This window comes from Coccinella septempunctata, chromosome 8 (assembly GCF_907165205.1).
Source record: "Coccinella septempunctata chromosome 8, icCocSept1.1, whole genome shotgun sequence".
NCBI lineage: Eukaryota > Metazoa > Arthropoda > Insecta > Coleoptera > Coccinellidae > Coccinella > Coccinella septempunctata.
This window is the reverse complement of record NC_058196.1, coordinates 2531161-2547811: the sequence shown is the minus strand read 5'-3', so window position 1 is coordinate 2547811 and position 16651 is coordinate 2531161. Positions and strand designations below refer to the sequence as shown.

Below are 16651 nucleotides of genomic sequence, written 5' to 3'. Positions count from 1 at the left end.
TACTGTGTTTTTCCTAATACCGAAATGAATGTAAACAGTTTTATTGACATTCACAACAACTCTGTTGGACCGACACCAATTGACGAATTGGCCAATAATTTCCTCGCAAGCACTGCGAAGTTCCTCGTAACTCCGCGCTGAGACCACAACCGATGTATCATCGGCAAATAACACCAAAAGAAATAATCTCAAGTGAATAGGCAAATCATTAATAAATAATAGAAAAAGTAGTGGTCCCAGCACGGAGCCCTGGGGAACACCACAATCTATTGGGAATCGAGCGGAATAACTGTCGTCAACTTTTACACGCATAGTCCTCTGGTGAAGGTAGCTACGCAACCAGTCCAGAAACACTCCCCTGAAACCTAAACTGTAGCATTTACTCAAAATGAAATCGAAAGAAAGTGTATCGAATGCGCAGGAAAGATCGAAAAATAATCCAGCCACCTGTAAACCCTGATCAATGCCATGATAATATGGGAATGGTGGTGGAAAAGGTCAAAATATTCGGGATTTAAACTTCCAACTTAGCCAACGTTTCGGAAATTATATTTCCATCATCAGGGCACTGAAAATGAGAAAACAAACTCTGAAAAGTCTCTCCCTTCTCGATAGTGAGACAAAAGTGCAAAACATCAATACAAGGATACTTGTTACTTCTTAAAAAATTGGTATAAAAAGTGATTAAAAAAGAAAATTACAAAATTACTCGAAATTACAAAATATCACAAAAAAATAAAAATGACAAAGTCAAAATCAAGAAGCACAGCACAGAGGAGAAGGAGAAGAGAAAGAAACATATAAAAAACAAGAATTACCAAATATATGAATATGCATATAAATATCAATAAATAAATAAATTAATAAATTAATAAATTGAAATGTAAAAGAAATCACAGATCAATTGATACTCACAAGATGAAATTGCTTTTCCCACAGTCATTGAAAAATATCATATATAAAATTCATTAAAACAAAACAATGGTACGCTTTCATCGAGGTAAAACAATGACAACAAAGGGAGATCGGGAACATATGAAGACAAACACCGAGAAATGTGGACGGACACCGAGAAATGTTCACGTATTCTTTCTTACTTTCTTCAATAAATTATGATATATTATAGAAAGGTGCTGTATGTCGGTTCTGGAATTGACAGAATCGTGAACCTTGATCTGGATCATCTCGTGCAACAATCGTTTGCCGAGGAAAGGATGTCTTCCCAAAAGAACAACATCATCGAAATCAAAACGGTGTCCAGTTGACTCACAGTGGTGGGCTAGTGCAGTCTTAGGGTTGGTGATGGGTAGACTAACAGAACGTTTATGCTCCTCAACTCTAATTTTTAAATATCTGCCAGTCTGGCCAACATATACTTGGGAGCAATCATTACATCTAATCATGTAAACAATGCCGGACTGTAGGGAAACCGGAGTTACGTCCTTGATACGGGTGAAAAAATTAACGCCAACAGTGTTCTTATTTCTGAAAGCTACATGCAAAACATCAGATTTCAATATATGCGCCAACCTTTCCGATAGGGACCTAACGTAAACTAGTCCGTAGAATTTTTTTGTTGTTAAGACATCCCCAACACCATCAACCCCCTGGGAAGCAACCGGGACATTAATCGGGAAACCCTCACCGAGAATACGGTTTATAATAGAAATAGGATAATTATTTTTAAGAAGTATCGATCTTATGTATTCTAAGTTTTTCCCCCAGTTGGCTAAGTTGGAAGTTTAAATCCCGAATATTTTGACCTTTTCCACCACCATTCCCATATTAGCATTGTTGATGTGAGGTCACCATTTTACAGATTCAGATATTAAGTTTGGTTCAACTTTTGACACAGTTCATCATCTGACAATGAGTTTCTTTCGTGACATCGAGGAAATGTATGGTCCTGACCTGGTTGAAGCCTTTAAAAGCTGGGCGAGGCTTGTCAAAAAACTAGCAAGCATGGTCAACCACATTAAGTTTCTCCTTCACTGTAGAAAGGAAAGTATCCTACCTTCTCATATTGTGCAATACTCAAGATGCATAACTAATTTAACGCTTTCCGGAAGTCCTTTTGTCAACCAATGTCTCCGTGCTCTGAGAAAATTCCAGCGAAATATTTTAAATGTTGAAATTAGTTTTAGTCATTGGAAGTATAATAAGTTGAAGTCTGAGCTAAATTTTGTAAAGTTGAAGGTGAGGAGCACGGTCACTGAGGATATTTTTGAGTCCTTTTCTCGTAGCCAGGTTGGTTTCTATAATGATCGTTTTTATTCTATTCGTAACAGACAATTGAGAAAATTTGATAATTTGCTGAGATCACAGAGACCCAAAGATTTTTCCAATGTAAATGAAAGATGGATTAAAAATTTTTCTTCAATTAAGGACATCCCTGATAATGTTCTTTACTTACTTAGTATGGGTGATCGTTTTAATTTGCCTTACACGCGATCACTTCCTATCGATGAAATAATTGCTGATTGTGAAACTATCATTAAAAAACATAATGTAGATGATAGAGATGTACTGCGGAGCAGGGTTGTTAATGTTATTACAAACTTTGTCGGTTCATACCATGGGGGGAAACAACATGACTCTTGGATCTCTCGATCGATTAAGGAAACCAGGATGTTTTTGTCTAATTATAGAGAGCGAATTATAATTGTCAGAGCTGATAAGGGAAACATTACAGTTATCATGGATATGGACGAATACTTCAGCAAAGCACTCAACTTGCTTGGTGATTCAAGTACATATAAAGTTTTAGATTCTGAACCCACTGCTAAAATACAGAACAAGAATAATAGATTAGTAAAAGTGTTGCTTGCTAAGAATATAATAACCGAAGAAGAAGCTAGGCTGTTAACTACTAACAATGGAGTTACCCCTAAAATGTACTTTTTACCAAAAGTTCATAAAGAGCAGGTTCCACTCAGACCAATATTGAGTTTTGTAGGTTCACCGATTTTCGCCCTGAGCAAATTTATTTCTATGACACTGGAGCCAATTTTTATTAAAGATGAATCATATGTAAGGAACTCCTTTGAACTTTTTGACTCTATCAATAAATTTCAGTTACCACCAGGCTATAAGTTGGTGTCCCTTGATGTGATATCCCTTTTCACCAATACCCCTACAGATTTAGCCTTGAATATAATTGAAGATGGATGGCATCTCGTTGAAAACAAGTCCTTTGATTTTGCAACCTTTAAAATAATTTACGAATTCATCATCGATAGCAGTTATTTTTCTTTTAATGACACCCTTTATTTGCAGATCTTTGGTTTTGGTATGGGGGGCTGCATTTCTTCCAAATGTGCTGAAATAGTTATGTCCCGGTTACAAAAGGTTTCCATTGCTAAATTACCTTTTCTTGTGCCACTTTTTCGTAGGTATGTAGATGACCTATTGATGTCGATACCGGTCGGTAGTGACGATGAGGTTCTGCGTGTCTTTAACAGTTTCCACCCCCGTTTGCAATTTTCTCTAGAGAACGAACACAATGGCAGCATAAGCTTTTTGGACCTTAAGATTCAACGAGATGAATTGAACGTTCTAACTGTTGATTGGTTCCATAAGCCAACCTTCTCTGAACGTTATATAATTTTTTTCTCTCATCATCCGCTCGTGCATAAGATCAGCATTATCCGAAATTTGAAACATAGAGCGTTACACCTCTCTGATGAGGTATACTGGGGGAAAAACTTAGAATACATAAGATCGATACTTCTTAAAAATAATTATCCTATTTCTATTATAAACCGTATTCTCGGTGAGGGTTTCCCGATTAATGTCCCGGTTGCTTCCCAGGGGGTTGATGGTGTTGGGGATGTCTTAACAACAAAAAAATTCTACGGACTAGTTTACGTTAGGTCCCTATCGGAAAGGTTGGCGCATATATTGAAATCTGATGTTTTGCATGTAGCTTTCAGAAATAAGAACACTGTTGGCGTTAATTTTTTCACCCGTATCAAGGACGTAACTCCGGTTTCCCTACAGTCCGGCATTGTTTACATGATTAGATGTAATGATTGCTCCCAAGTATATGTTGGCCAGACTGGCAGATATTTAAAAATTATAGTTGAGGAGCATAAACGTTCTGTTAGTCTACCCATCACCAACCCTAAGACTGCACTAGCCCACCACTGTGAGTCAACTGGACACCGTTTTGATTTCGATGATGTTGTTCTTTTGGGAAGACATCCTTTCCTCGGCAAACGATTGTTGCACGAGATGATCCAGATCAAGGTTCACGATTCTGTCAATTCCAGAACCGACATACAGCACCTTTCTATAATATATCATAATTTATTGAAGAAAGTAAGAAAGAAAACGTGAACATTTCTCGGTGTCCGTCCACATTTCTCTGTGTTTGTCTTCATATGTTCCCGATCTCCCTTTGTTGTCATTGTTTTACCTCGATGAAAGCGTACCATTGTTTTGTTTTAATGAATTTTATATATGATATTTTTCAATGACTGTGGGAAAAGCAATTTCATCTTGTGAGTATCAATTGATCTGTGATTTCTTTTACATTTCAATTTATTAATTTATCAATTTATTTATTTATTGATATTTATATGCATATTCATATATTTGGTAATTCTTGTTTTTTATATGTTTCTTTCTCTTCTCCTTCTCCTCTGTGCTGTGCTTCTTGATTTTGACTTTGTCATTTTTATTTTTTTGTGATATTTTGTAATTTCGAGTAATTTTGTAATTTTCTTTTTTAATCACTTTTTATACCAATTTTTTAAGAAGTAACAAGTATCCTTGTATTGATGTTTTGCACTTTTGTCTCACTATCGAGAAGGGAGAGACTTTTCAGAGTTTGTTTTCTCATTTTCAGTGCCCTGATGATGGAAATATAATTTCCGAAACGTTGGCTAAGTTGGAAGTTTAAATCCCGAATATTTTGACCTTTTCCACCACCATTCCCATATTAGCATTGTTGATGTGAGGTCACCATTTTACAGATTCAAATGCCATGATATACTGACTCAACAAACTTGAGTGCAGCGGAAAGAGTAGAACGGCCACTTCTGAAGCCGTGCTGGGCGTTATTGAGAAGATTGTATTATTGATAGCATCCAAATAATAATAATAGCATAAAAGATATGCAAATTTAAATGATAATTCCCCAGAGTATTTTTCTTACAGAAAGAATATATTATATTACTGTTTATTTTTTCAAACGTTTCTGATAATATGAAATGATAAAATATCAACAATTGAGAAGTATAAGTTATCGATACAGATAATAACTATCTGGAGAAGCAAGTATTGAAGCGCATTAGTATTTCAATTCTTAAGTTTGTTTCAAATCTCGCTGCTCCAAACAATATTTCAAAATTAATAATTTCTAGAGAATTCTTTTTCATCATTTACATTCACGTTGTAGATGGTATACTGGAGGGGAATTCCTTTGCACTACGACCTAGAGGTCTATTAGATCCACGGTACTCCTGAGGAAATGAAAACTATAGAAAGAATGATTGATAGTGGTCGTGGGATCGGAATAAATTTCACAAAGAACTCCAACTTCTTCTATGAGTGACGTTTCGCAACTTTATTGTTGCTTTCTCAAGCTCTAAAAAACATACAGACAACAGTGAATGTACAAACATTACACAACAATAAAAAAAAATTCACTACCTAGAATTCAACTGTGTTCCTCTAGTCCATGACAAAAAGATCGCAATAACATGTAGGTGAAACAGGTGACAGCGACACACTCCTTCCCGTCGTCAAATTCATACTGAATTTCATATTGTTGAATACTTATTATTATAGTACATCTGAACGGAAAAGAAATGCGCCTCCGTCATCGCTTTCATAAGAAGAGAAACATGAAAATACCGTTGAACAGAGAATTCACAAAATCTCACGAACTGGACAAATATTGGACAAACTAACTATTCTACTTTGAACATCAATATTTCTTAAATAAAATTAAATTACACCTAAAACAAAAAACAAAAAAACTACCTGAATTTAATATTTTGTCGTGCGTATATGTTTAGTATGTTGCTATATATAATGCTAAGATTAGCGCAGTCACTTCTTAGGTTGACAGTGTCGGCCAAGTTTATTTGGATCATCTCCCCCACGTTGCGTTTAAACCAATTGGCCTCCCGATCTAGCACTGTGGCATCTTCGAATATAAAAGAGTGTCCAGTTTCAAAATGGTGTGATGCTAACGCTGTTTTGTTTGGTTTATTCTGATTCTGGTTTTTACAATCGTTGGTATGTTGGCTTATCCTCGACTTTAGGTACTGTTTGGTCTGGCCAATATATGATTTCCCGCAAGAACATGGTATCTTATATATTACGTTTGACAGCGATAATAACGGTGTGGGATCTTTCAAACGCGTGTATAAACACTTGGTGGATCTGACATTGTAAAAGGCCAATTTGGTATTGCTGTCGAACACTGTACTTATTCTCTGTGAAAGCCCATCAATGAAAGGAAACTTGTAAAACTTACACGGAGGCTTTTCTGAGTTGTTAAAGGCCCTATGTTGTCTGAAGTAAGAATTTAAGCACTTATTCACGAAGGTATTCGGGTAATTGTTCATCTTGAGAATGTTTTTAATAGTTCTCAAATTGGAGTCATGAAAGGTATGGTGAATGAGGTTCATCATTCTGTGAAGTAAACCCTTAACAGTACTCAACTTATGGCCAATAGGGTTGTAGGAGTGGTAATTTAAAATTCTGCCCGAGCTAGTTGGCTTGGTGAACCAATTCGTAAGTAGGGTTCCACACTCTTTTCTATGTACTTCAACATCTAGAAAGGCTAGTTTATTATCTCTTTCTGTCTCCATGGTAAACTGAAGTTTTGGGTTGAATGCATTGAAGTAATCTAGGATGGTATCGAATTCCTCCTCGGGCACTGCTGTGATCGAATCATCCACGTATAACCAGAAGAAGGGAAGAACAAAAGGTAAGTTCGCCAACACCGAAGACACCAACTCATCCATTGCTATCTCTGCTAGAATTGGACTAAGAGGGTTGCCCATGGCACTTCCGTCTAGCTGTAAATATATGTTCCCTCCAAAACTGAAGTAACTCGAATCGAAATAAAACTCGATCATTTCTAGAAATATCTTCTTTGGAATGTTCGTATATGCGGATATGTAAGACCATCGTTTAGAGAGTGTGCTCAGAACTAACCCTTTTGGAATATTTGTAAAGAGTAAAATGACATCTAATGAAATGAGCTTGTAGTGATCAGGCAGCTGTACATTGTTTAAGTTCTTCACAAACTCAAATGAACTTTTCACCTTGTAATTGAAAGTTGTTGTTGTTACTGGTAAGAGTATCTGATGTAAAAAGGTTGCCAAGTTATAACAAGGGGCGTTAACACAGCTAACAATTGGTCTTAAGGCAAAATTTTCTTTATGTGTTTTTCTCAACCCGTAGATCTTAGGGGGGACCGAATTGTGAGTCATAATCTTCTTGCTAAGTGTTTTACTTATAAACTGATTCTCTACCAACTTTTTTGCAAACTCATTCACACGTTTTGATAGCTTCAATTTCTCTCCAATATATTTTTCGATGATACTGTATTAATTTGTGGCGACTTCAATATGCCAAATATTACATGGGAGTTCAAACCCCATAATTCGTATTTAATACCTAAAGGAATTGATTCCAGGTTTAGTCGATTGCTAGATATAGTGAATTTTTGTAATTTTAAGCAGTTCAACTCATTCACCAATGTTAATAACAGAATTTTGGATTTAATTTTTGATAACAAGTTATGCATTGAAAGGGTCATTAAATCGGCTGATCCTTTAGTCCCAGAAGATCCCCATCATGTTAGTGTAGAACTGCTGTTGAACTTTTTTAATGTTAAGATCCTTCATTCCAAATTGACTTATGCTTACAATTTCAAAGGGGCTAATTATAATAATATCAATACTGAATTGGAAAAAATTAATTGGTCCTCACTTTTTTTTAAACGGTGAAGTTGGTGATTGTATCGGTTTATTTTACTCTAAAATATATAATATCATTGAAAAACATGTACCTAAAAAAAAAATTAATAATAATTTTCCTCAATATTATACACCTGGCACAATAAAACTTATAAAGGATAAAAATAGGGCTCATAAAAAGTGGAAGATATCTTCTACTGAATTGGACTATAAAGTTTTCTCGTATTTAAGACGAAGATGTAAATTGAGTATAAAGAATGACTATGAAAAAAACTTAGAGACCATAGAAAATTTGATACCTCATGATACAACAGGATTCTGGCAGCTTGTTTCTCTGAAAGATCGTAGAGGTAAGATTCCTTATTTGGTGAGTTTTGATGGTAAAACTGCTGAGGGCGAGGGTGTGGCAGATCTGTTTGCCGAATATTTTCGTGGCGTTTTTCAGCCTTGTAAACAAAAGTTTTCAATGCATAAGAGCAATAATCTGTGTAATAATGTGTTGTCTGAAATTGAGGTAGATGAAGAAGGCGTAGCGAGAGCTCTTTGTCAACTGGATTAAAGCAAGGGGGCGGGTCCTGATGGAATTCCTTCAGTTTTTATCAGGAGATGTTCAAAAAATCTATGCGTTCCACTATGCTCCCTGTTCAATTCATCTCTTAAGGAGTGCATATTTCCTGATCAATGGAAAGTTTCTTATGTGGTCCCTATTCCTAAACTGGGAGATCGAAGTAAAGTAGAAAATTATCGACCCATCTGTAAGTTGAATATTTTCGGTAAAATTCTGGAGAAAATAGTGAACGATGTTATTGATCGGGTTCCTTAAGTCTTTCATAGTTGACCAACAACATGGCTTTTTTCCCAAAAGATCTACTGAGTCAAACCTTGTTCTTTATGCCGAGTATATACTATCTGCTATGGATGAGCGTGTCCAGGTCGACTCCGTGTACACCGACTTCAGCAAAGCATTTGATAAAGTAGATCACAATATATTAATGTTGAAGCTGTCAGAGGCCGGTGTGCACGGGGATCTGCTTCGGTGGCTGTCCTCCTACATCAGCGGTAGGGTTTTGATCACTTATGTGAATGGTTATAAATCTAAGCCTTATATAGCAACTTCAGGTGTACCTCAGGGATCCCATCTGGGACCTATCTTATTCTTAATCTTTCTGAATGACGTGGGGACCTGTTTCAAATTTTGTCAATTCTTGGCTTACGCCGATGATTTTAAGATTTTTGCGAGAGTTCAGACTTTTAACGATTGTCTTGCTTTCCAGATTGATCTTGATGAATTTTTCGTTTATTGCAAAACAAATAGATTGCAGTTGAACTTGGACAAATGTTCCTTCATCAACTTCACCCGTAATTTCAATATAGTGGATTACAACTATAACTTTGGGGGTAAATTGCTCCATAAAAAAAAGGAGATAAGGGACCTTGGTGTCATATTTGATAGCAAAATGACCTTCGCACCTCATGTTGAGTCCCTTGTCGACAGGGGCAATCGTATGCTTGGGTTTATTTTAAGAACTTGTCGACAATTCTCGTCTGTGAGTGCCCTAAAGGCTCTCTATTTCGCTTACGTTTATGGCAGATTGAATTATGCATCAACTGTGTGGAGTCCCCAGTATGAGGTATATAAGCATCGTTTGGAGGTCATTCAGAATAATTTTTTAATATATTTGGACTACAGAGTTGAGGGTTCTCGTGACAACTTGGCGAGCACTGGGGGCTTGAGGAGTAAATTTGGCCTTCTCTCACTGGATAGTCGTAGAAAGCAATCCGATATGATTTTCTTATTCAAGGTGTTGAGGGGCTTGGTCGATTCCCCAGACTTGTTGTATCTGATGAGAATTCATATACCATCTAGACGGCTGAGGAATAACCCTACTTTTGATTTGACTCGAAATAGAACAAATTTGAGAAATAATTCACCGATTAATAGAATGCTTGCACTTTTTAATAAAAGATTCAACAACCTCGATATCTTTCACCTCACACTGAGGTGCATTTAGAAGAGAAACTTATAGAATTAGTTGGCATAATTTGTAACCAATATTTCCGCATATTCTGAATTTTGAAATTAAAAGAAAAGAAAAACAAAAAAAAAAGGGTTGAGAGAATAATTGGTTCTCCGGAGTGTTTTGTGGGTTTCTTATTGTTAAATAGATAAATGTAGTTTAATTTTTATCTGTGTCCTACTTGATTGTACTTTTTTTGTAATTTATGGACATCAATTTGGGTTTTATACCTGTAGATGTCCTATTTGGCAAATAAATAAATAAATAAATATATAAATGCACCAATATTGATGATGCCTTCGTTATATTTGCACAGTTAATACAGTATTCTCTGGAAATAAATTGTCCGCTTGTGAAGTCTGGGAATTCAAATCAGAATAGGAAAAACTGGATAAATGAGGAAGTGAGGGAAGCAAGCAAGAATTTGAAAAATTTAGATTGGTTAAATATAAATATGAAGACTGTGGGTTCTTATGAAGTCTATAAAAAAGCAAAGTCAGATTTTAGACAACTCTTATGGCTCACTAAATCTAGTTATTTCTCGGAGGTCATAAACTCTTCCAGCAATAGTAATAGAGCGGTATGGAATATGGTAAATAGCATTACTGGGAGAAAAGGAAGTACAAAAATAGCAGTACAAATAAATTATTGTGGGGAAAGTTATACGGAGCCAAGAGATGTTGCTAATGTTTTTGCTAACCATTTTGCTTCAGTTGTCGAAAGAATTCTCCAGGATTATTATGGAAATATTTTGTCATCTTCATGTACGACCTCAGCTTTGTCGGGAAACACTTTCTTTTTTCATCCGGTTGTGACTGAGGAATTAGTTAGTACTGTTAGAGGCTTGAAAAATAAAAAGAGTACTGGTATTGATGGAGTATCTATCTCCGTGTTGAAGTTTATAGTGGATAATATCGCTGAAAATCTTGTTTGTATTATTAATTTATCGGTTACAACTGGTAAATTCCCAGATCTTTTGAAAGTGGCGTCTGTGATTCCCGTTTTTAAAAAGCATGATTCTTGCTGCATTGACAATTATAGACCCATTTCGGTGTTAAGTGTTTTCTCCAAACTCTTTGAAAAAATTGTGCTAAATCGCATGATGTCATTTCTGACTCGCTTCCGAATTATTACCGACTGCCAACATGGTTTTAGGGAAAAAACTACACAAACAGCAGCATTTTCGATGGTTGATTTTATCTATAAAAAATTAGATGAGGAATTGGCTGGCATATTTTTTGATTTGTCCCGAACATTCGATGTTATAAATTTGGAGTTTTTGGAGATCAAACTATACAATATCGGTTTTCGTGGTATTTTTCTCCAATGGCTGATGTCATTTTTGAAGAATCGATCCTTATATGTTAAGACAGAGAATTGCTGGTCTGAGAAATATGATCTTCATCATGGAGTACCTCAGGGTTCAGTGTTGGGACCGCTGCTGTTTCTCCTTTTCATAAATGACCTACCTGGGTCCATAGATCCTGAAATCATAATTATTTTCGTTGACGATACATCAGTGGCGGTCTCAGCCAGAGACCTGAGCGATCTATCAGATATTTTTAGTTCACTAGTATGTAAGTTTCTAAATTGGTGTAAAGCTAATAATTTAATTCTGAACTTGGGAATGACTGAGTGCATTAGATTTAAGAATAGAATTAATGATTGTGAACCTATTGTTGTCAAATGCATGGACCATCTTATTGTATCGGTAGACAAAGTTAAATTTTTAGGTGTTTACTTGGATAGCTCACTGAGATGGAGCGATCACTGTGATTATGTCTGTGAGAAATTAGCAAGCTCTCTCTATGCTATAAGCAGGATCAAGAATTCACTTCCTTTTCAGGCTGTGATGAATATTTATTATGGTTTAGTTTACAGTTTACTGAATTACAATGTTATACTGTGGGGTAACTCTATTGATTCTCATAGGGTGTTTATTATGCAAAAAAAAATGTTACGATTAATTTTCAATTTAAAACCAATGGATACCTGCAGAAATATATTCAAAGTGAATAATATACTCACTTTGCCGTCTCTGTTTATACTTAGGTGCTTAGTATACCTACGTGAAAATGATCATTTGATGGTAAAGCTCTCTAGCTTCCACACATACTCTACAAGGAATGATACCACACTTAGCATTCCTTTTCATGAAACATCGAAATATGAAGCAAGCCCTGTCTATCAGGCAATCGTATTGTATAATCACCTACCACCTAGTATTAGGATGTTAAACATAAACAAGGCTATTATTCTGTTGGGGAATTCTTGGGAGATGTAAATTTTTGTGTAAAATAATTTACTATTTGTTTCATTTTTTCATTGTTGACTTGTCCTATGCATTTTTGTATGTCTTAGAGGATCAATGAATTCTATTCTATTCTATTCCGTCATAAATTTCTGAAAATGGATTGCTGAAATTTATTAGAGAAAATAACGAAAAATTTTGGTTGCAGTAGCCTTTTTTTTGAGGTTGAAACTGAAATAATAATATTCGCGATAGTACTGAAGCTGGCATACGGAGTAATGAGAAAACAATATGAAAAATTACGGTCCGTAGCGTAACGTTAGATCTATGAAGCCATTATAACTAGTGAAACTGAAATGAGCAAATTTTTCCAATTATCTGTAGGATATAAATAGTAGATGAATCCCTCAAACAATGTTCTTGAATGACAAAAAAAAGCAGGATTGGAAATTATCCTGGTTATAGTGAACCAATGTCTCAATAAATGAGAGGATGAAATAACTCAAACCAAACGAAATTAATTCAGGAACATAATACACATTGATATAAAAGTGGACAAACAAATCAACAGTTGTTGGTTTTCATATATCTGAGTTGATTTCGTTTATTTATCGCCCTAATTAGAAGGCTCACTCATTTGATATCCTCCTACTTAATTTTAACTGATAATTAGTATATCTGCTCATATTTTGAAGTTTTTTTTTTTATATAAATCATTATCAGACTTGCACTCCTATATTATGAATTTTCTATTTCTTGATCGCAGGTCAAGGAGCGTTCAGTCTTTTACGCATAGTACTCAAAACAGTACTGTTGTCTTTTCACTACACCTAACAATTTTCAATTTTTTTCGAAGTTAATATTTCATTTTGAATATATAGCGCGGGCTGGAGTTACAAATCCTACAAAAGTTTTCATTTTATAGGTGTCTCCTTCTTCCTAAAAATCTCAATGTAGTCATTCACATTGAAAAGTTTGATATTAGGATCTTCTTTTCTTCTAATAGATGTCATATTCAGAATCTCCTTCAGAATAAAAGACCTCGTCAAGCGTTTTCTCAGATTTCCGTTCGACACATACTGCTTTTTTTCTCCAACATCGGAATTTATTTTCTTCACGACTTTTTGTCTATGTTCTTCTTGATTACCTTCTCTTCTTGCAGCGTGAGTGTCGGATTTTTTCTGCGGAACATTTTCTCTTTTTCGTTCTCCTACATGTGACTTCAGAAAATTCCTGATTTGAACTGTTCTCCTCAAGTCAATTTGTTTAGACTTCAATTTTTCCAATCCCATTCTCAAGATCTTCTTTCTGTCCATCTCGTCTTCCAAAATGAAAAAAATATTTAAGTATGAAACGATAAAATTCGATAGTACCAAAGTTAAAAAATGTAAACCACAACACAATATTTGCAGCACGAAGCACATTCACAAATGAATACTTGGTACATCCACTCCGCTGTTATATAGCCCCTACCTTCCCTTCCTAGCACCCCACCACCCAATTGCCCGTTCCGTCGTCTGATTCGATATGAGATTGCTGTGAAATTTCTATGGAATCAACGAATTACATTCGTTCAATTTAACTGTCACACGTCGGACTGTTTGTTGATTTATCCTTAACTTCCTATGACCAATTTTAAAGTGTTACTTTTATTAGTTGTATGATGAGCCTTGAGAAAGGAACAATATAGTTCCGAAACGTTGGCGAATTCATGAGAGATTGTTTTTCAACCTGTCCAAATTCCTGCGATATTTTACTTATTGTGTTCAATCCATTATTTTTGATACCTAAAAAAGAACATATAAAATATTAAATAATCAACTATGTAGTGGCAAAGATGACACGAATACCAGTGATGATATAAAATATTTTGTTTTTTTGTGATACTTGAGCCTAGCACTAAAAATACGAAAAATTAGAGAGTGTTTTATATAATTATGAGTTCATAATAATAATAATAATAATAATAATAGTTTATTGATCCTTTTAGACAACAAAGTGTATAGGACAGGTCGAAATAAAAATTCATCAATCAATGATAAATGACGGACAATCATTACAAAATTCGACAGTAGAATAGTAACATTTATTAATTAACAAATCCTTGATTTTCTTTTTGAATGGTTGCAATTTGAGAGCCTTCAAAGTTTTAGGTAAACAATTATACAATCTTATACTCTGGTACATGGGAGAATACTCAAATTTTTTTGTTCTATGCTTAGGTATAAGCAGAATTTCTTTTTTCCTTGTACTATATTCATGGTTTTCACATAATTTGGTCCAATTCAGAAAATTTTCTTTAGCATATATTTAACATTTGAATATATATATACATGGTAGAGAAAGCAAATTATTTTCAACGAAAACTGGTCTGCATGATGTACGAGAACTTAATTTGAATATCAAACGAATGATCCGTTTTTGAGCTATGAAAGCTCTGTTAAATTCTACACAGTTTCCCCAGAGTAAGATATTATAAGAGAGTTGACTATATACTAGGCTATAGTAGATCTGCATTAATGAGCTGACAGGTAGCATGTCTTTCACTCTATTGATGGCATAGTAAGAGTTATTGAGCTTTTTACAGAGAAAACTTATATGAGTAGACCAGGTTAAATTCCTGTCAATATAGACTCCCAAAAATTTACATTCTTCAGCAGATTTTAAATTGAAGTTGGAGTAATTTAGTACAACAGTCTCTACTGTGTTTTTCCTAATACCGAAATGAATGTAAACAGTTTTATTGACATTCACAACAACTCTGTTGGACCGACACCAATTGACGAATTGGCCAATAATTTCCTCGCAAGCACTGCGAAGTTCCTCGTAACTCCGCGCTGAGACCACAACCGATGTATCATCGGCAAATAACACCAAAAGAAATAATCTCAAGTGAATAGGCAAATCATTAATAAATAATAGAAAAGGTAGTGGTCCCAGCACGGAGCCCTGGGGAACACCACAATCTATTGGGAATCGAGCGGAATAACTGTCGTCAACTTTTACACGCATAGTCCTCTGGTGAAGGTAGCTACGCAACCAGTCCAGAAACACTCCCCTGAAACCTAAACTGTAGCATTTACTCAAAATGAAATCGAAAGAAAGTGTATCGAATGCGCAGGAAAGATCGAAAAATAATCCAGCCACCTGTAAACCCTGATCAATGCCATGATATACTGACTCAACAAACTTGAGTGCAGCGGAAAGAGTAGAACGGCCACTTCTGAAGCCGTGCTGGGCGTTATTGAGAAGATTGTATTTGTTCAGAAAATTCAACATCTTAGTGGATACGATTTTTTCAAATATCTTGGATAGAACACTCAAAATTGAAATCGGACGATAGTTCGCGATTTCTTCCGAGTTACCACATTTGGGTACCGGAATTACAATGGATTCCTTTAATATATTGGGGAATTTTCCCAAGGACACCGACAAGTTTATAAGATGGGCGAAATGCTCACTTATCACGTGAGCTGTTGATTTCACGATTTTGGTGGAAATGAAATGTATTCCAATGCTTTTTTTGTTTTCCAAATTATTGATAGCATCCAAATAATAATAATAGCATAAAAGATATGCAAATTTAAATGATAATTCCCCAGAGTATTTTTCTTACAGAAAGAATATACTATATTACTGTTTATTTTTTCAAACGTTTCTGATAATATGAAATGATAAAATATCAACAATTGAGAAGTATAAGTTATCGATACAGATAATAACTATCTGGAGAAGCAAGTATTGAAGCGCATTAGTATTTCAATTCTTAAGTTTGTTTCAAATCTCGCTGCTCCAAACAATATTTCAAAATTAATAATTTCTAGAGAATTCTTTTTCATCATTTACATTCACGTTGTAGATGGTATACTGGAGGGGAATTCCTTTGCACTACGACCTAGAGGTCTATTAGATCCACGGTACTCCTGAGGAAATGAAAACTATAGAAAGAATGATTGATAGTGGTCGTGGGATCGGAATAAATTTCACAAAGAACTCCAACTTCTTCTATGAGTGACGTTTCGCAACTTTATTGTTGCTTTCTCAAGCTCTAAAAAACATACAGACAACAGTGAATGTACAAACATTACACAACAATAAAAAAAAATTCACTACCTAGAATTCAACTGTGTTCCTCTAGTCCATGACAAAAAAATCGCAATAACATGTAGGTGAAACAGGTGACAGCGACACACTCCTTCCCGTCGTCAAATTCATACTGAATTTCATATTGTTGAATACTTATTATTATAGTACATCTGAACGGAAAAGAAATGCGCCTCCGTCATCGCTTTCATAAGAAGAGAAACATGAAAATACCGTTGAACAGAGAATTCACAAAATCTCACGAACTGGACAAATATTGGACAAACTAACTATTCTACTTTGAACATCAATATTTCTTAAATAAAATTAAATTACACCTAAAACAAAAAACAAAAAAA

The 16651-nt window shown here is 35.1% G+C and overlaps 1 protein-coding gene across 1 annotated transcript; it reads right to left on the bottom strand.

The window, feature by feature from the left end:
- Positions 1–5984: 5984 nt before the first annotated feature.
- LOC123319260 lies at positions 5985–7094 on the bottom strand. The gene has a single exon (XM_044906131.1). The coding sequence runs from the start codon at positions 7092–7094 to the stop codon at positions 5985–5987; it is 1110 nt and encodes a 369-aa protein (XP_044762066.1).
- Between the last annotated feature and the right edge of the window lie 9557 nt (positions 7095–16651).

What these genes read in the sequence shown, in the direction of transcription:
- LOC123319260 (XM_044906131.1), bottom strand. Translation starts at nt 7,094, where the DNA reads ATGATCGAGTTTTATTTCGATTCGAGTTACTTCAGTTTTGGAGGGAAC.